Source organism: Rhincodon typus, chromosome 28 (genome assembly GCF_021869965.1).
Source record: "Rhincodon typus isolate 14 chromosome 28, sRhiTyp1.1, whole genome shotgun sequence".
Taxonomy (NCBI): domain Eukaryota; kingdom Metazoa; phylum Chordata; class Chondrichthyes; order Orectolobiformes; family Rhincodontidae; genus Rhincodon; species Rhincodon typus.
The window spans coordinates 24,031,686-24,051,895 of record NC_063359.1 but is presented as its reverse complement, the minus strand read 5'-3'; the positions used below and the strand labels follow the sequence as shown (position 1 = coordinate 24,051,895).

The window sequence follows — 20,210 nt, the reverse complement described above, 5'->3', positions numbered from 1 at the left end:
AGATTGGCTAGTGTGGTGCCACTATTTAAGAAAGGTGGTGAGGAAAAGCCAGGGAACTACAGACTGGTGAGTGTGACATTGTTGGTGGGCAAGTTGTTGCATGGAATCCTGAGGGAAAAGATTTAGAACATAGAACATAGAACAGTACAGCACAGTACAGGCCCTTTGGCCCACAATGTTGTGCCGAACTTTTACCCTAATCCTAATGTCTATCTAACTTCCACCCCTACCTTATACTATCATCCATATGCCTATCTAATAGCCGCTTAAATGCCCCTAATGAGGCCGATACCACTACCTGCTCCAGCAATGCATTCCACGCCCCGTCCACTCTCTGAGTAAAGAACCTACCTCTGATGTCTCCCCTATATCTACCTCTACTCACTTTAAAACTATGCTCCCTCGTAATAGCTACCTCCACCCTAGGAAAAAGTCTCTGGCTCTCTACTCTACCTGTACCTCTGATCATTTTGTACCCCTCTATCAAGTCACCTCTCATCCTTCGTCGTTCTAAAGAGAAAAGCCCTAGCGCTCTCAACCTTTCCTCGTAAGACCTTCCCTCCATTCCAGGCAACATCCTGGTAAATCTCCTCTGCACCTTTTCCAACGCTTCCACATCTTTCCTGTAATGAGGCAATCAGAACTGGACACAATACTCCAGATGTGGCCGAACCAGGCTTTTGTATAGCTGGAGCATAACTTCACGGCTCTTGAACTCAATCCCTCTATTAATGAAAGCTAACACACCATACGCCTTCTTAACAACTCTATCCACCTGAGTGGCAACTTTCATGAAACTGTGGACATGAACCCCAAAATCCCTCCACTCCTCCACACTGCCGAGAATCTTTCCGTTAACCCTATATTCTGCTTTCAAGTTTTTCCTTCCAAAATGAATCACCTCACCCTTTTCAGGGTTAAACTCCATCTGCCACTTCTCAGCCCAGCTCTGCATCCTATCAATGTCCCTTTGTAACCTAGAACAGCCTTTCGCACTGTCCACAACGCGACCCACCTTCGTATCGTCCACGAATTTACTAATCCACCCTTCCACTCCTTCATCCAAATCATTTACAAAGATCACAAATAGAAGATCCTTGTGGTACACCACTCGTAACTGAGCACCATGTTGAATATTTTCTGTCCACTACCACCCTTTGTCTTCTAAGGGTCAGCCAATTCTGAATCCAATCTGCCACATTTCCCCCTATCCCATGCCTCCTTATCTTCTGCATGAGCCTACCATGGGGAACCTTATCAAACGCCTTACTTAAATCCATGTATGCCACATCCACTGCTCTACCTTCATCCACGTGTTTGGTCACCTCTTCAAAGAATTCAATAAGGTTTGTGAGGCATGATCTACCCCACACAAATCCATGCTGACTATCACGAACCAAACTGTGCCTTTCCAAGTGATCATAAATCCTATCTCTCAGAGCCCTTTACAATAATTTGCCCACCACTGACGTAAGACTAACTGGCCTGTAATTTCCGGGGTTATCCTTATTCCCTTTTTTGAGCAAGGGAATGACGTTTGCCTCTCTCCAATCATCTGGCACTATACCCGTGGACAGTGAGGACGAAAAGATCATCGCCAAAGGCCCTGCGATCTCTTCCCTCGCTTCCCATAGAATCCTTGGATAAATCCCATCAGGCCCGGGGGACTTATCTATCTTCAACTTCCTCAAAATTCCTCGCACATCTTCCTTACTAACAGCAACCTCCTCTAGCCTACCAGCCTGTTTCACACTGTCCTCCTCTACAACTAGGTCCCACTGAGTTGTGAATACTGAAGAAAAATATTCATTAAGGACCTCTCCTATCTCTTTAGGTTCTGTGCACAAATTCCCTTTACAATCCTTGATCGGCCCTACCGTTTCTCTGGTCATTCTCTTATTCCTCACGTACGTGTAAAAAGCCTTGGAGTTTTCCTTGATCCTATCTGCCAAGGTTTTCTCATGCCCCATTATAGCTCTCCTAAGCCCTTTCTTCAGCTCCTTCCTGGATAACTTGTATCCCTCTAAAGCCTTTTCCATTCCTTGTTTCCTAAACCTTACATAAGCATTCTTCGTCCTCTTAACCAGTCGTTCGACCTCTCTTGAGAACCAAGGCTCCCGCACTCGACTGCATCTTCCTTGCCTGCTAGGGACAAACATATCCAGCACACGCAGTATGCATTCCTTAAAAAATCTCCACATTTCAATAGTGCTCTTCCCTGACAGATCTGTTCCCGTTTTATGTTACCCAGTTCTTGCCTAACAGGATTGTAATTACCCTTCCCCCAATTATAAACCTTACCCTGCTATATGTACCTATCCTTTTCCATGACTATTGTAAAAGTAACAGAGTGATGATCGCTACCGCCAAAATGCTCTCCTACGAACAGGTCTAACACTTGGCCCGGTTCATTGCCAAGCACCAAATCCAAAGTGACCTCTCCTCATTTTGGTCTATCTACCTACTGTTTCAGGAATCCGTCCTGAACACACTGGACAAAATCCTCTCCATCTAAACTATTACAACTAAAATATTTCCAATCAACATTTGGAAAGTTGAAGTCTCCCATGACTACAACCCTGTGACTTCTGCACCTTTCCAGTATCTGCCTCCCAATCCGCTCTCCCACTTTTCTGCAACTATTAGGGGGTCTGTAAAAAAGCCCCCAACAAAGTGACTGCTCCTTTCTTGTTCCGGACCTCAACCCAAACTGACTCTGTAGACATATCATTCTCAAACTGCTTTTCAATGGCTGCTATACTAGCCCTAACTAGCAATGCCACTCCTCTGCCTCTTTTTCGACTCTCCCTATTTCTTTTAAAGCATCTAAATCCCAGAACTTCCAACAACCATTCCTCTCCCTGAGTTACCCAAGTTTCTGTAATGGCCACAACATCGTAGTTCCAAATACCCATCCATGCTCTAAGTTCGTCTGCCTTATTTCTGATACTTCTAGCATTGAAGTATACACACCTCAAACCATCTCTGTGTCCACAATTACGCTCCATCGACCGCATTTCTTTATAAACAACCTCACTCCCTGTTGTGTCTGTTGGAAGGCTGAATACCTCATCCTCTGAAATACAATCCAGTTCGCCACCCCCGCCAATCTAGTTTAAACCATCCCGTACAGCTCTAGCAAACCCCCCTCCCAGGATATTTGTGCCCTTCCGGTTCAGGTGTAACCCATCCTTACTGTACACTCCCACCTTCCCCAGAATGTGCTCCAATTATCCACATAATGGAAGCCCTCCCTCCTACACCAGCCCTGTAGCCATGTGTTTAGCTGCACTCTCTGCCTATTTCTTACCTCGTTATCATGTGGCACTGGTAGTAATCCAGAGATAACTACCCTGTTTGTCCTGGACTTCAGTTTCCAACCTAACTCCCTGTACTCGTTTTTCACATTCTCTGTCCTTTTTCTACCTATGTCATTGGTACCGATGTGTACCATGACTGCTGGTTGCTCACCCTCCCTCTTAAGGATCTTGAAGACATGATCCGAGACATCACGGACCCTGGCACCCGGGAGGCAACATACCATCCGTTCATCTTGTTCACAGAACCGCCTATCTGTGCCTCATTTACATGCATCTGGAAAGGCAAGCACTGATTAGGGATAGAAAACATGGCTTTGTGCATGGGAAATCATATTTTACTAACTTGAGTTTTTTGAAGAAGTAAGGAAGAGGATTGATGAGGGCAGAGCAGTGGATGTGATCTATATGGACTTCAGTAAGGTGTTTGATGAGGTTCCACATAGTAGACTAGTTAGTAAGGTTAGATCACATGGAATACAGGGAGAACTAGCTATTTGGATACAGAACTGGCTCAAAGGTAGGAGACAGTGGGTGGTTTTGGAGGGCTGCTTTTCAGACTGGTGGCCTGTGACCAGCGGTGTGCCACAAGGATTGTTGCTGGGTCCACTGCTTTTCATCATTTATATACATGATTTCGTTGTGAACATAGGAGGTATGGTTAGTAAGTTCGCAGATGAGACTAAAATTGGAAGTGTAGTGGACAGCAAAGGATACCCAAGAGTATAATGGGATCTTAATCAAATGGGCCAATGGCCGAACAGTGACAGATGAGTTTAATTTAGATAAATGTGAGGTGTTGCGTTCTGGAAAGGCAAATCAGGCAGGACTTATGTCCTTAATGAGAGGTCCTGGGGAGTGTTGCTGACCAAAGAAACCTTGGAGTGCGGGTTGATTGTTCCTTGAAAGTAGGTTCCAAGGTAGACAGGATAGCGAAGGTGGTCTTTGGTATGGCCTTTATTGGTCGTACATTGAGTATAGGAGTTGGGATGTCATGTTGTGGCTGTACAGGAGATTGATTAGGCCACTATTGGAATACTGTGTGCAGTTTTGGTCTCCTTTATATAGGAAGGATGTTGTGAAATTTGAAAGAGTTCAGAAAAGACTTGCAATGATTTGCCAGGTTGGAGGGTTTGAACTATAGGGAGAGGCTGAATAGGCTGGGGCTATTTTCCCTGGAGCATCGGGGGCTGAGAGGTGACCTTATAGAGGTTTATAAAATCACGAGGGGCATGGATAGTGTAAATAGCCAATGTCTTTTCCCTGGGACTGGGGAGTCCAAAACTAGAGGGCATAGGTTTAAGGTGAGAGGGGAAATATTTAAAGGGGACCTAAAGGGCAACATTTTCACGCTGAGGGTCGAGCATGTATGGCATGAGCTGACAGAGGAAATGGTAGAGACTAGTAAAATTAAACATTTAAAAGGATTCTGGATAGTAATATGAACAAGAAGTGTTTAGAGGGCTATGGGCCAAATGCTGGCAAATGGGACTAGATTTATTAGGATATCTGGTTGGCATGGATGAGCTGGACCGAAGGATCTGTTTCCATGGTGTACAGTTCTATGACTCTGTGCCTCTAAAAGTCAGGCTCATGATCACATCACATAGCATGTGACCTGAAGATTTAAAGATCTCAGCTTGGCCTAGGGATCACTTGAAGCATGACACACCACAAGAAACATGCTACTCTGTGTAATGTAATAACTTAATGTTAGCCCAGAAGCTTATGTGCTTGCACATAAAATATTCATATATGATAGCTATAGCAATAAATGTCTGTTGGATAATTTGTTACCACAATCTTCATTCACAGTGTCTTATGTTACGAAGGATGACATAAGAATTGCAATATCATGTAAAAATAACCTGCTATTATTCTCTCGTTATTAACAAATTAGTTATTCAAATACAGATAATATTTCAGAAATCAAGGGCTAATTTTAGACTTGCCCATTTTGAACTCAGCAGTTTGTTCTGATAGGGGTCAAGATGCACTTGATTTGGGCCTGTGGAAATGGTATAATGAGTAATGTCACTAGATTGTAATCTAGAGACTCCAGGCTAATAATCTGGACATTTGGGTTCAATTAATAAAATCTGAAATTGAAAGCTGGTCTCAGTACCATAGCAGCTATTGCTGATTGTTTGAAGACCTGTCTGTTTCACTGATATTCTGAAAGGAAGGAAATCTGCCACTCTTAACCAGTCTCACTAACATGTGATTTCAGACCCATAGCAATTTGACTCTTGATTCTGCTTAGTTCAAGGGAAATCTTCGATGGTCAACAAATGCTGGCCTTGCCAGCAACATCCACATCCATGAACAAATAGAGTAAAGCAAAAGTTGTTTTCTTTCATTTTATTAGTCACCTTCACTTTAGATCTAGATTATGTTCAAATAATGTCAGAAACATTGGAAACGATTCAAGTGGTTTAATGGTAAGGCAGTCTATATTCCTGAGAGAGTAATCTTTTCATGCTTTGATTTTGACCTCCTGTGAACACTCCTCTCTCCATCATACTGTACCCTAACATTAATGTCAGTGTTTCTAGCTGCCTTGGATAAATTGTCTCAATCTCATCCAATTCCACCACCTTTTTACTTTTTGATTAAATGTCTGTTAGGTGAACATAGAGAAGATATTTCTACTACTGGCATCAACCAAATAGTCAATAATGAATTTAATATGGAATTGTTTACACAGGAGGTGGATAGAATGAATAGGATTTGCTATAGGGCTATAGACTCAAAAATTATAGATGGATTTAATCAGAAGTTAAATGAACAAATCTGAAAATAGACAGAGGTGGTCTATGTGGAGCATAAACAACTGTTTCTATGCTTTACACTTTGTATGTAAAATCCTCAGTTTAGTTTGATGACAAACCTCAATGAAAAATCCATTCAAGCTCAGAACTGTAATGAAATTAATTGAAGCAGTCCTGTTTGAGGTACCCTGTTTTAAAATGGTTTGTTTTGCGCAGGTGAATGACTGCACATTTTCTCGTGATGGCCAGCTCCTATTAACAGGTTCAGATGACTGTAATGCTTGCATCTGGCATATTAAAGGTGAAAAACTTCTATCTAAAATAAAGGGTCACACAGGTATGAAACTTAAGTGACACATTTCACTCACCTGTATTGTTTCCATATTTATGATATGACCAAATCTCTAATTGAACAGTGAACTTGTCCTGTATCATTTATAGATTTTTAAGAATGTCTTTAGTTTATTAATTATATATTTGAAGCAATGTTTTGTCATCGTCAGTAATGTCCTTACTTGTTTCCTTCGTTACTGAATTACACACATTTAAAAAAACACAAACCACATTAAAACCAATGGGAGACAATTTACTCTGGTTGCTATGTCTAATGCAATCATAAACCTACTCTTTTAGAATATCGTCATTATTATGCTAAAATGGTTAATGGAAGAAAATCATTCATTTTGTTTAGATGTCAGTATGACAATGCAAGCAGGGAAATCTTTCCAAAACATTTGGATATGGGATAAAGGATATTAAATGATGTGTGATCAGATTAAATGCAGAATAAATAACAATGATAAAAGTTGTTTTGATTCTATCAATTATAGGAAACCATTTAACTTGCTTCTTGTTGCATCTTTCCACCTTTCCTTACCATTGTTCCATATAAGCTCCAACTCAAGAGTTGAAGACGTTCACATCTTCAGGGCTGCATGGTCCCAGTAACAGTAGGCATTGCCTTGATGCCCGGAAATTAGTTAAAAGATGCAGTAAGGTGTCCCAATTTTTGAGACAGGCCTAACTGGACTTCTCATGCGATTTCGTCACATTTCTTCCCATAGCCCACACCATTCAGGCCTCTATAAGATAAGCCATCGTTTTAGTTTCAATGGCTCAGGAAAATATATACGTGCAGTTGAAAAGAGTGATTTGTTTGAGGCATTTTTAGGGTTGTTGAACATAGAAGACCATAATTAATTTTAAAAGCTGTATGACTAACAGAAATCATTTTAAAATTAGTTGTTTTTTGGAACTATATTCACGACTGTATAACAGGGTTCATCAAAATATGTTCATGGATTGGTACAAGTGCAGGCCTTTTTTTAACACCGTAGTTCTGTCAAAATTGTTCAAAATTGTTTGGCAATGTAACATTACGCACAGTGCAATAAGTATATTGAGCAGATTCTGGTTGTTGTTTCTACTCCAACAGGCCCAGTCAAGTCTTGTGTGTTTTCTAATGACTCTAGTTTCTTCGCCACTGGATCCTGTGATTGTACCGTAAAAATATGGCAGACCAAAACAGGAAGATGTCTGCACACTCTGCAAGGTAACTATGTCAGAAAATACTGATCACATCAGAGGCAGAAAACATTCTTTCTCCATGGCAGTGATCAGTGCTTGTTGCAACTGACTGAAAAGGGTTTAAAAAAAGGGGAGTCAAATTATATCTCCCTTCTGGGTCACAACAAGATTAATCCCAATTAATGAATGCTCTTTCCTTCCTCACCCTGCAAATTATTCCTTTTGAAGGAAATATCCTATTTCTTCATGAAAATTATGTTTGAATCTGCTTCCACCATCACCCTTTAAGGGTCTAATAGTAACAACTCTGTGTAAATACATTTAAACCTCTCTTTTGGTTCATTAGCTAATTATTTTAAATCTGTGTCTTTTGGTTAGAGACCCGTCCAGTGGTAGAAACTGTTACTAATTTCAAAACTCATCCTAATTTTGAATATCTTTTATTAATCCTCCACTTGAACATTCACCTTCATGTCCCTGAAGTTCCTCATCTCTACCATCTTTTGGAAAATCTCTTCTGAAGTTTGAAGACAACACAATTGTTTTGTGCATGATAAAATACTCAGTACTAAACTTTTCACTGAAGTATGTCTGCATTTTTGAGAAATCATCAATGGATAAAGGAAGACCATTATTCTCTGAAAAGGATTCTCCTGCAAAGAATCACACATTCTGGGAACTTTCATCAGTGTTCAGGCTGTTGTTGTGAAGTTTAGGGCAAACACAGATCAATGGGAAATCCAGATATTTAGAATTTGTTGTTAAAGAGTACATTAATTGATATTTATTGATTTGTGTTGAGCCATTGAATTTTAGTCTTAGCATACAGTTTGATTATGAAGGCTGATACTCAAATGTTTCACCACACAAGGCCCAATCTCATTGATTTACTCTTAGTGTTTATTTAACACTATTCTTTAATGTTGGTTAATAAACTGTACTGTTGTTATTTTCTAGGACACAGTAAAAGTGTGGAGACTGTATGCTTTAACTGTAATTCAAGACTGCTCGCATCTGCTGGCTGGGACTACACAGCTATTCTGTGGGATACAATGGTTAGCTACAGGCTTTTTGACTGCAGTTGCAACCATTACATCTTATATTGTTCTGTCACACCACATTCTTCCCTCTCCCACACTCACGCTGCACTCTTCATAATGTGTTTTCCCTATCAATTCCTGGTCTGTGTTCTAACCAGTCTTTATAATGCTATCAGTCAAGAGTCCTATTGTGTGCTTTTTTTGTCCAGAAACTAGTTCTCTAAATGAAAATGTAACATCCAATTAAATCTCACTTACTAAAATTAAATTCAATCTTAAAATGAATGAAGCAGGAATTGAAAAATAAGAGAAAAGCTTTCCAACATTTTGGGTACCAACCAAAGGTCAAGATACCTTAGAACATACATTATTGTCCAGGGTACGACCTTAAGGCTTTTATCACGTTAAATATTTCCTAGATTACTCCTCATGAAAAACATTAATTTTACAGTCCAAATTTAGTTATTTGACTGGTAACACGTGACTGTTAGTCCGAGCATGAAGCTGTTCACCATATATTTGATCATTGATGAAAGAAATACAAAACTATCTTTGTGACTTTGATTAATAGAATTAACAAACCCTGAGAGCAGAAAATGTATTGACTGAAAAATTCGACATGATCTCAGCATCTATCGAAGTCAGACTTCCCCGTGATTCATTTTCCAGTGTTAGTCTACACTAACTGGTAATTAGCACATAACATTTAGGAAATAATTACAGTTTAATATGTGTTTACAATCACTGGTAGTTTTACAACAAAAAGTGCTGTTTGTTAGTTACTGCAATGAACATCAAAATATTTGAAATTGCCCAATGACAATGTAGACATAACAATTATTCTTCTGAATAATAATTCAATCATACATTTTATTAATAAAAATGCAATGACAGTAGTTCAAGTGCATTTGCTGAACATATATTTCCTTTAAATTGGTTAATGTGATATCTGGGATGTAGAGAAATTAATTACTCTGTTTCCAAACCAAACCAATATTAGTGGAAACTCAATAATATCTTCTTACTATCTAATCAAGAGTACATGCTGTCTCCCATAGAATACACTGCTGAGCCTTTTCTGCAGGATGATGATGGAGTTTGAAATTGGTCTAGAGCAACAGAGTATCAGTGAAAGCCAGGCCCCAAGAAGACTTTCCACATCAAGCAGATGTTCACCTGCACATCTGCTAATGTGGTATACTGTATCCGCTGTTCCCGTTGTGGCCTCCTCTACATCGGGGAAACCAAGCAGAGGCTTGGGGACCGCTTTGCAGAACACCTACGCTCGGTTCGCATTAAACAACTGGACCTCCCAGTCGCGAACCATTTCAACTCCCCCTCCCATTCCTCAGACGACATGTCCATCCTGGGCCTCCTGCAGAGCCACAACGATGCTACCCAAAGGTTGCAGGAACAGCACCTCATATTCCGCTTGGGAACCCTGCAGCCCAATGGTATCAATGTGGACTTCACAAGCTTCAAAATCTCCCCTCCCCCTACCGCATCCCAAAACCAGCCCAGCTCGTCCCCGCCTCCCTAACCTGTCCTTCCTCCCACCTATCCCCTCCTCCCACCTCAAGCCGCACCTCCATCTCCTACCTACTAACCTCATCCCGCCCCCTTGACCTGTCCATCCTCCCTGGACTGACCTATCTCCTCCCTAACCCACCACCTACACTCACCTTTACTGGCTCCATTCCCACCCCTTCGACCTGTCTGTCTCCTCTCCACCTATCTTCTCCTTTATCCATCTTCTATCCGCCTCCCCCTCTCTCCCTATTTATTTCAGAACCTCCTTCCCTTCCCCCATTTCTGAAGAAGGGTCTAGGCCCAAAACGTCAGCCTTCCTGCTCCTCTGATGCTGCTTGGCCTGCTGGGTTCATCCAGCTCTACACCTTGGTATCCTAGCTTCTACTATTTACTTTCTTGACAAAACAATCTCATTTCCATTTTATGTATAGGATGTACAGTTATGGAATTTTATTATTTCACTGTTCTGCAACAGTTAATGTACAAATAACACTAAGCTATTTAAAGTCATCTTTTTATTTAACCAGACAGGCTTTGCTTTGAAAATTCTTTCTGGACACAAGAATGTCATCAAAACCTGTGACTTTTCATACTCTGGAGAATGCCTGGTAATCTGGTTTACTTTACAGTTATACTTGTACTGTATCTCCAATTGTCCTCAGTACACTTAATATGTCATATTTACTAGTTACATTTGTAAAGCACTTTAGCCGAGAAGAATCAGAATTAGCTACATTGGTTACAAGAGCTGGTAAGAATATAGGAATACTGTGGTGAGTCCTGATTCAATCTGACTCTCCAAAGTCTTTCTATCATTTACAAGATAATGGTCAGGAGTGTGAAAGAATATGCTTAATTTGACTGGATGACAACAATCCCAACAATGCTGAAGAAATATGGTATTACCCAGGGCAAAATAGCCTGCTTGACTGATACTCCATCCATCACTTTAAAAGCCTTTACTACCTCTACTTATAGAGCACGATGACAACAGCGTATATAACTTTCAAGATGCACTACAGGAACTTGTCTTAAATTCCCTTGGCTGCTCCTTTCAAACAAACAATCTCTAACAAACTGAAAGCAGTAATGCAATAGCTAATGGGAACACCATGTTTTCCTCCAAGCTTTTCACCATCCTGACTTGGAACTATATTGCTTTTCCTTTACTGTCGCTGAATCAAAGATCCTGGAACTGCCTGTATCTCTGACATCATGAAATAAGCATATGAAGGATTGATCCTAGGAGAAACTAACATTTGTGTGCGTGTGTTTATGTACACGTGTGTTGAATTAAATTCAATGATTTATTGTCACATGTATTTTAAAAAATACAGTGAAAAGTATTGATTGTCACTAGGCTCTGGTGCCATTTTGAACTATTGAATATAATAAGAGATATTAAGGATTTGAAAAAGGACTTAAGGGGCAACTTTTTCACACAGAGGGTGGAGCATATATAGAATGAACTGCCAGAGGAAGTGGTGGAGACTGGTACCAATTATAACATTTAAAAGGCATCTGGATGGCTGTGTGAATAGGAAGGGCTTGGAGGAATATGGGCCAAATGATGGCAAATGGGATTAGATTAATTTAGGATATCTAGTCAGCATGGACAAGTTAGACCAAAGGGTCTGTTTCTGTGCTCTACATCTCCATGACTGTGTGACTACTAAAATTGAGTTCATTTTTCTCTCTCTTTCTTGTTCCTCCTCTGCTGCTCCGCTTGACATCAGCCGGAGTCTCTGTAATGGCCTCTGAGTATCGATTATAGGCCTCTGCTGCTGCTACACCCGCAACCCACGACGTCTGACCTGGAGCCATGGGCTAATCTCATACCCTGGAGCCCCAACCGATGCTCATCCAGACAATGCCACCAGACCTCAGTCGCAGTGGTCCTTCGCCAGTGCTTGGTCAGGTGCCAGGGCCTAGCTGCAGACCTGGTGCCTTGGCACAGCCTGCGAGTCCGGGCCGGGGGATTCAGCCCTGGGCCTGCTCCTCACTCTCTGGGAAACTCCGAACTAGGGTGAGCCACATGTGCCTCACTCTGGTATTTTTGCTGCAGCCGCAGGATGCCTCCTCCTTTATCATTCAGTCAGCCTCGGCCACCATCACTCTCTGGGCCCATGCTGCCATCTTAGTCCGCTGTGTGCCAGCTCTCTCTCTGGCGATGGTTTCTCACTCTCCCTCTCTCCCACAATCCTGCTCCTGGGGTTTGCTTCAGCCTAACTGGTTCAGGGAGGGTGTAAGCTCCTAATCCATCCATATGGTAAAACATGTGTATGTGTGCATGTGTGTGTGTTCACTAGTTGCTAGCCAGTGCTGAAGTATCAGCGGCCAGTTCTAAGTTAGTGTAATTAACAATAAATACACTCTTAAATTGAGCCTGATGTTTCACATGACGGTCATGTAACTCAGTCATAGCATAACTATGGAGAATATCTGCTAATATATTCCATGATACATAATAAACCTGTCTTGATATTTAAAATTGAGGCCAATGTCTGAGGGCAACTAAATGTGGGCATCCTTCTCCACTTGGTATCTATATCTTAGACAAATACCAATGAGAAAGAATGGTTCTGAAACAAAAAATGCTAGAAATCACATGGGTCAGGCAACATCCCTGGAGAGAGAGTAAGACAATGTTTCGAGTCTAGACGACTCTTCATCAGAGCAGACGGGAAGTGTGGAGGGGGCAGCATTTATGTGCGGCAGGTGCAGTGCTGAGTGAGAAAGGGTGCTAATAGTGCAGATTAAGTGATTGGAATGTGAGAATGGCAGAACAGTGGTGTGTTTAATTGCCAGACTGGAAAGAACAGATGGAGTAGGGGGAGGGGAGAGAGCGCATGGTGACAGAAAATGCAACAAGTAAAGCTAAACGAAAGGGAAGAAATGGGAGTGAATTTACAATCTGAAGGTGTTGAACTCAATATTAAGACTAGAAGGTTGTAAAGTGCTTAGTCTGAAGATGAGATTTTGTTCCTCCTGTTTGCGCTGTGATTCAGTGGAACATCGCAGCATGCCGAGGACAGACACGTGGGCATGCGAGCAGGACGCTGTGTTAAAATGACAGGCTATGGGAAGGTCGAAGCCGTGCTTGCGCATAGACCGGAGGTGTTCTGAAAAGTGGTCACCCAGTCTGTGTTTGGTTTCTCCAATGTAGAGTAGGCCACATTTGGTGCAGCGAATGCAATACACAAGATTGGAGGAGGTAGAGGTGAAATGCTGCTTCACCTGGAAACACTGTTAAGGCTGTTAGATGGTGAGCAGGGAGGAGGTGAAGGGGCAAGTGTTGTATCTTCTGCAGTTACATGGGAAGGTGCCGTGGGAAAGGGGAGTGGTGTTGGTGGTCATCGAGGAATGGACTAGGGTGTCCCAGAAGGAATAATCCCTGTGAAATGCAGACAGGGGGAGTGAGGGGAAAATGTGTTTGGTGGTGGCTTTCTGCTTGAATTGTCTGAAATGGCAGAGGATGATCCTTTGAATGCAGAGGCTGGTGGGATGAAAAGTGAGGTCAAGGGGGACCTGATCGCGCTGTTGCGAGTGATGGGAAGGGGGCAAGGGCGGAAGCACGGGTGATAGGTCAGATGCGGTTGAGGGCGTTATCAACCACAGTGGGTGGGAAACCACAGTCATGGAAGAAGGAAGCCATGTCAGCAGTGGTCTTCTGGAAGGTGGCATCATCTGAACAGATGCGACATAGGTGAAGGAACTGGGAGAATAGGATGGAATCCTTACAGGACATGGGGTGTGAAGAGAAAGAATGGGGCAGTGAATCTACACAAGGCATTTCAGGTAGTTCCAGTGAACACAACCAGTATGTACATCATGCTGACAGATGGCTGGAATTTGCCATGTAGCTCTCCCTTCCTAACAGCATTGCGGAGCTATCTACGTCACATGCATTGCAGTGGTTCAAGAAGACTTCTCACCAAAACCTTTTCAAGGACAATTGGGGATGGGCAAAAAATTCTGGCCTTGACACTGATGCCCGTATCCCATCGAAAAGTTTAAAACAGCATTTAAATAATAGTGGAAAAATATTCAAAATAGGTGAAATGAATGAAGGAATGGTTGCTAGACCTTGGTGCAGTGTTTAGGAAAGGCTTTCTGGAAGCTTTGTCATGCAGCTGAGTTCCAAGGTGTTTAAAGGTGGAGAGAGAAAGGAAGAGTTAATTAATCAGCTTGAAGCTGCCAACAGCAGAGTCAGATTTCCCACTCTTCAGTGATCTCCGCTGGCCACAGCTGTAAGGTGTGAGGGTTTCAGATCAAGACAGAGTTGTAATTGGTTATAATTCACTGCAAACAAAGGCCAAACAACACTTACTATCATTGCTCACCTGTGAGCAATGGGAGAGGTAACAGAGGGTGAGTGAACCTCAGGATTCACAACTAGGGCAGAGAATTGACATTGGACAAAAGCAAGGACATTGGAATATGAAAAAGTTACAATTTAATACATTGAAATGTAAAAGGTACACCAGATGGTACATCTGAAAGCCTGAATGTTGACATTTTTAATAAAAGCATTCGTTGAATCATGTTGTGAAGAGGTATATTTTCAAACTGGTGAATAACTAGAGGGGTTTTTGTAATACGTGTCTATGTATTTCAGTGTTAAATCTAGAAATTCCTGTAAATAACTTGTTGTTGTTCTTATGTAGGCAACTGGATCCTGGGATAATACGATCAGAGTGTGGAGGATACGAAAACCAAGGCAGAGAATAATTTTGCAGGGTCACACAGGCAATGTGAGCTGTGTGAAGTTTTCTGCATTTGGAATGTTGGTAAGCTGGATTGTGAAATGACATGTAATCCAGGGATATGGAAATGACAGGCCCTATCACTGTCTCAATAACTATATTCACACAGATTGGGGACTGTGAAGAAAGATTCAATGAGAGACTTATGGTGAGAACCTTAACTCCTTTACTGTGCCATGGACTGTAGCATTCTTTTATGTGAATTCCTGTCATGGAGCTGCTGAGATGCCATCATACTGCCTGGGTAGCCCAGGCTATCCAGGCAGCATGAAGGTGTATTTTGTCCTTTTTTCAAATGGGAGATTTGTGCCAAAGGTACAGAGTTGCCTCTTCCAAGTCAATAAAGTAAATAGCTTGTGAGGTCCTGGTTTTTTTTTTCATTAGAATGATAGAAGCAGCATGAATTGGTGGAGTCAGGCTCCCCTTAAACCAGGGTTTTAATTTAGCTTTCAATTGTTGGGGTTTTGAAGCTGGCTGTGGAAGCTGTTATATCTCTCTCTGCCATGGCAAAAAGCTGGAGTTCGCTCTCACTGCCAGTGTTTTCTGGACTGGAGAAACACTGCGTGTGAGACAATCTATTTTACTGAATTTGCCTTTGCCAAATGTGTGTTTCTGGCATGTTAATATATTGAAACCGTAGCTGTTTAGTAGTTAAATAATCTATTATTCTGTTAAGTTTCCTAATAGAGTTAAAATTATACTGATACTTCTTTTCTTTTGTTTGCATTTTAACTGGATGTAAAAGTAAAATCTGTTTTGCTTAAAGCTGAGTAGTGTGACCAATGAAATTACATCTGGAATGCATCACCTTACACTTGCCTTGACATAAGATAAAAGTTAGGGTCTAGGCTATCTCCTTGATTTGTTTGAAGGAGGGGTTTGGTCTGGTCCATAACAGCAAACGTAAGGCACTAAAATCAAACCTATAAAGCAATATAAATATTGGGATGGGAGGCCTTGGTGTCCCTACTCCTGGGCCAGAAAACCTCAGCAAGTCCCAACCTGTTACTGAAACATCAGAGAGTTATAGGGTCATACAGCATGGAAACGACACTTCGGTTCAACTAATTCATGTTGAACATGTTCCCAAACTAAATTAGTCCCATTTGCATGCATTTGGCCCATATCCCTCCAAACCTTTCCTATTCATGTACTTATCCAAATGTCTTTTAAATGTTGTAACTATACCTGCTTCTACCTCTTCCTCTGGCAGTTTGTTCCGCACAACAACCATTCCCTGTGTAAAAAAGTTGTCCCTCATGTCCTTTTCAAAATTTAGCTTAAATCTTGAGGTTGGTTGGCTCACTGAGCTGGTTTGTTGTTCCGCAGCAACACCAACTGGCTACAAAAAGACACGACCAATACTCACTCATCTCAATCCACATGGACAAGGAGACCCACGACTTCGACTGGGACAACACCAAGATCCTGGGACAGGCTAGGCAGAGACGAACACAAGAATTCCTAGAAGCATGGCACTCCATGAAGCATGCTACTAATAAAGACATTGAACTCGACCCTATATACGTTCTACTATGAAGGAAAACTGGAAGTGAGGCAATCCATCGCAACGGACCCCAGATTTTAAAAACCAGGCGGGGTTTTTATGGGGTTGTGGGTGTTGAGGTTTGAAATTTATATCACAGGTAGACAGGGTGGTTAAGAAGGTCTACTCCAAAATCTTACCTTAAATCTCTCAGCATAAAAATATGCCCTATAGTTTTGAACTCCTCCACCCTAGGGAAAAGACCCTTGCTATCCACTTTATCTATGGCCCTCATAATTTTATACACCTCTATAAGTCACCTCTCAACCTCCTATGCTCCAGTGGAAAGAGTCACAGCCTATCCAGCCTATTTTTATAACTCAAACCCTACATTCCCAGCAACACCTTGGTAAATCATTTCTGAACCTTCCGCAGTTTAATAATACCCTTCTCATAGCAGGGTGGCCAGAACTGCACATAGTACTCCAGAGGAGGCCTCACCAACATCCAGTATAATCTCAACATGATGTCCCAACTCCTATACTCAAAGATCTGAGCAATGAGGGCAAACGTGCTCAACACCTTCTTAACTACCCTGTCTACCTGTGATATAAATTTCAAAGTATTATGTACCCGAATTCCTCGGTCTCTTTGTTCTACAACATTACCCAAGGTCCTACCATTAATTGTAGCTGCCTTGCCCTTGTTTGTTTTACCAAAATGCAATACCTCATATTTATCCAAATTAAACTTCATTTGCCATTCCTCAGCCCGTTGACCGAATTGATCAAGATCTCTTTGTAACCTTAGATAACCTTCTTCACTTTCGACAGTACCACCAATTTTGGTGTCAAGCACAAACTTACTAACCATGCCTTCTATATTATCATTCAAATGACAAAGTGGATCCAGTAACGGTCCCTGAGGCACACTGCTGTTCACAGACCTCCAGTCTGAAAAACAACCCTCCATTACCACCCTCTGTCTCCTACTGTCAAGTCAATTTTGTATCCAATTGGCAAGCTTTCCCTGAATCCCATGTGATCTAACTTTACTAATTAGTCCACCATGTGGAACCTTGTCAAAGGCTTTACTAAAGTCCGCATAAACATTGTCTACCGCTCTGCCGTCATCAATCTTTTTGGTTACTTCCTCAAAAAAACTCAATCAGTTCGAACAGTTTGATTAAAATCTTTGTTTTAAAAATCGGACCATAAATATGATCTCATGATAGAACAATATCATTCATTTTGTTTTGAAAAATTCATAGCTGAAAAGATTTATTTTGTAAAAAATCTAATGATGATCAAAATTTTCAGACAATTCATAAACACACAAGTCCTTTCTCAGGACCATGTTGGATGTTCTCCAATAGTAGCTATTCAAATGACTGTTGAAAACCTAGTTGTGTTTGATTGAATTGTACTTAACATTTTGTGGGTTTTTAACAGTGGAGTTGGAGCAGAAGTGGGGACGTTATTTCCACATCAATTGATTTCACTGATTCAATGGCTTTGGGGGATACGGTGCTCATGGGGACATGGTGAAGAAACACAGCACAGCCTGAAGTTCTTTAATGAATAAAAGACCAAAAACTCAAGATTTCTGAGTTAGTCTGTGCTTGTGCTTGATCCTGAAATCATGGTTAGATTCAGAGGGCAAGTAATACTAAATGCAGGGTGCTTGCTGTCAGAAGTTGCTGCAAAATCCAACTTTATGATCTTAGCCAAGCTGACAGTGTTAATTTTAAATGTTTCCTCAGCTCTGCTGAACTACTGAAGGAGGAAGCCATGTGGTTCCTACGTACATTATGACTACTGTTGGCAACTGTATGTGTCTGGCTCAGTTATAGCACAATGCACTTTCCATAAGCTTGCAAAACAAGCATGATCTATCGGGTAATTCAATTGGAATTACTGGTGTAACTGATCTATATTCAACCAGTGCTTTCAGGAGGGGGAGTTACAAAAAAATGTAATATTTTAAATGACAGTTGACCTCCATGGGCTAACAATTGCAGATATCCCCTCATTTTGTGCATCTAATGTGTTGCTGGAAAATGTGTGTTAAATGAAGACGTACTAGAAAAAAATAATTTTCTCATAAGAAAATATCTGAGAAAGGAATTAAATTACTGACTTGTAATTTTTGAATGAAAAACCTGTTCATATGTAATTAAATTAATTGAAACCCAAATAACTGCTTCATTCTCCCCATCTCATCATTTCACAAGTGTTCAAACCTTATGGCAGCTAAACCAGTTAGACTTTGATCACTGACCTTTCTTTTCCCTTGATGATAGTATTAATATGCATTGCAGATTTGGGAAATCTTACTAGAGTTAGTGTGTCAATAAAACCAGAAATGCAGCATTCAAGAATGGAAAGCATATCACAGAACAATGTGGTGCTCGATAACCAAAAAGTAAACTGAATTTTAGTGTGCCCCTAATGCATGTACAGTATTAATTACCAAACATGTTACACCAAAAATTGAGTTTGAAGATAATAGTGCTATTTTAAGAATGTCTCTTTTAGGAAAACTGCTTCAAAACTAAAACTCATTATCACTCTAAATGGCAGAAATCTAACATATTCAAAATGCCAGTACTGCCAGATGTAAGTCCTTCTGATTGTTTCATAGGCTTCAGCTTCCTGGGACAAGACTGTACGTGTATGGAATTCAAAAAATGGACACCTGATCTTTCTTCTGAAGGAGCACACTGGCCGGGTGATGGCTCTTTCATTCTCCATGGATTCAATTCTACTGGTGACAGCAGCAGAAGATGAAACGGTATTTGTGAATGGCCTGACTTGTGCAGGAATTCTTGTTGCCCATTGACAGCAAGGCTGACTCCCTCTCACCTTGTTTTCATAGGTTCGTGTGTGGGATTGCGAAGATGGCAAGTGTAAGAAGATCCTTAAGGTAATACAATTCACTACCTAGATACTCACAGGCCAAATTAAAATGATTATAAAAGCATTTTTTGGAAAAACGCTTTAAATGTATTCTGTGCCTTAATTTGGGATTGTTATAATGGAGGAATCACCATATTTGCCAATGCTCACTCCTCTTCCTCATTACCAGCAAGATAAGTGAACCTTTAATCATGAGATCAGTATTGAACAGATTAGTTTCTAACTATATTAAAGTTCTATTTTGACCTGAACAGTAGACTTTTTTCATTGAAGATTGATGATCTTTACTTTCTTTTCTTAGTGTGAGTTGGAATTCATCTTTTGTTGCCAATTTTCTGCTTTTGAAACCCTTCTGGTTGGAGGATCTTCTGGTTAAGCATTAACAATGACAAAGGCATATTGAATTTACCACCAACTTAAATGATGCAGCGCCCAGAGGCTTTAGGAGGAAACCTGTCCCTCTTCAAATAACATTGTAATAGCTACTCAGGCAAAGGAGTTTAATGTTAAAGATGTAGTGATTTATGTTGACATTAGAATAAAAATCTATTTTGTGTACAGTGATTAAACTAAGTGTGAAAATGTATTATCTTTGGATAGAGTGAAGATTCAACAGGACATGTTTTATGTTCTCATCCCTTACAGTGGAAGTTTAAGATTTCATCATTGATGTTATGAAGAATTACAAAGTTATCAGAAAGCTACAAAAATTAATATTTGGCACCTATAACATATACATTTGGAAAACATTTTGAATATAGTATCACCCTCTTCACAAATCTTACCTCATGTTGTCATGGTTTTAGGCTGTGCTTTCATATCAACCATAATACAAATTTGTTTCTCATATCTTAA

At 40.9% G+C, this 20,210-nt stretch overlaps 1 protein-coding gene across 1 annotated transcript in view; it reads left to right on the top strand.

Moving 5' to 3' along the window:
- Window positions 1–6,286: 6,286 nt before the first annotated feature.
- Window positions 6,287–20,210, top strand: part of LOC109927287 (WD repeat-containing protein 38-like) — a 53,420-nt gene continuing 39,496 nt past the window's right edge. Inside the window, exons 1-7 of the mRNA XM_048613377.1 lie at window positions 6,287–6,425; window positions 7,524–7,640; window positions 8,573–8,670; window positions 10,713–10,793; window positions 14,853–14,975; window positions 19,081–19,230; window positions 19,315–19,362. Of these exons, the coding sequence (XP_048469334.1) occupies window positions 6,287–6,425; window positions 7,524–7,640; window positions 8,573–8,670; window positions 10,713–10,793; window positions 14,853–14,975; window positions 19,081–19,230; window positions 19,315–19,362 (756 nt within the window). The remainder of the gene's footprint in view (window positions 6,426–7,523; window positions 7,641–8,572; window positions 8,671–10,712; window positions 10,794–14,852; window positions 14,976–19,080; window positions 19,231–19,314; window positions 19,363–20,210) is intronic.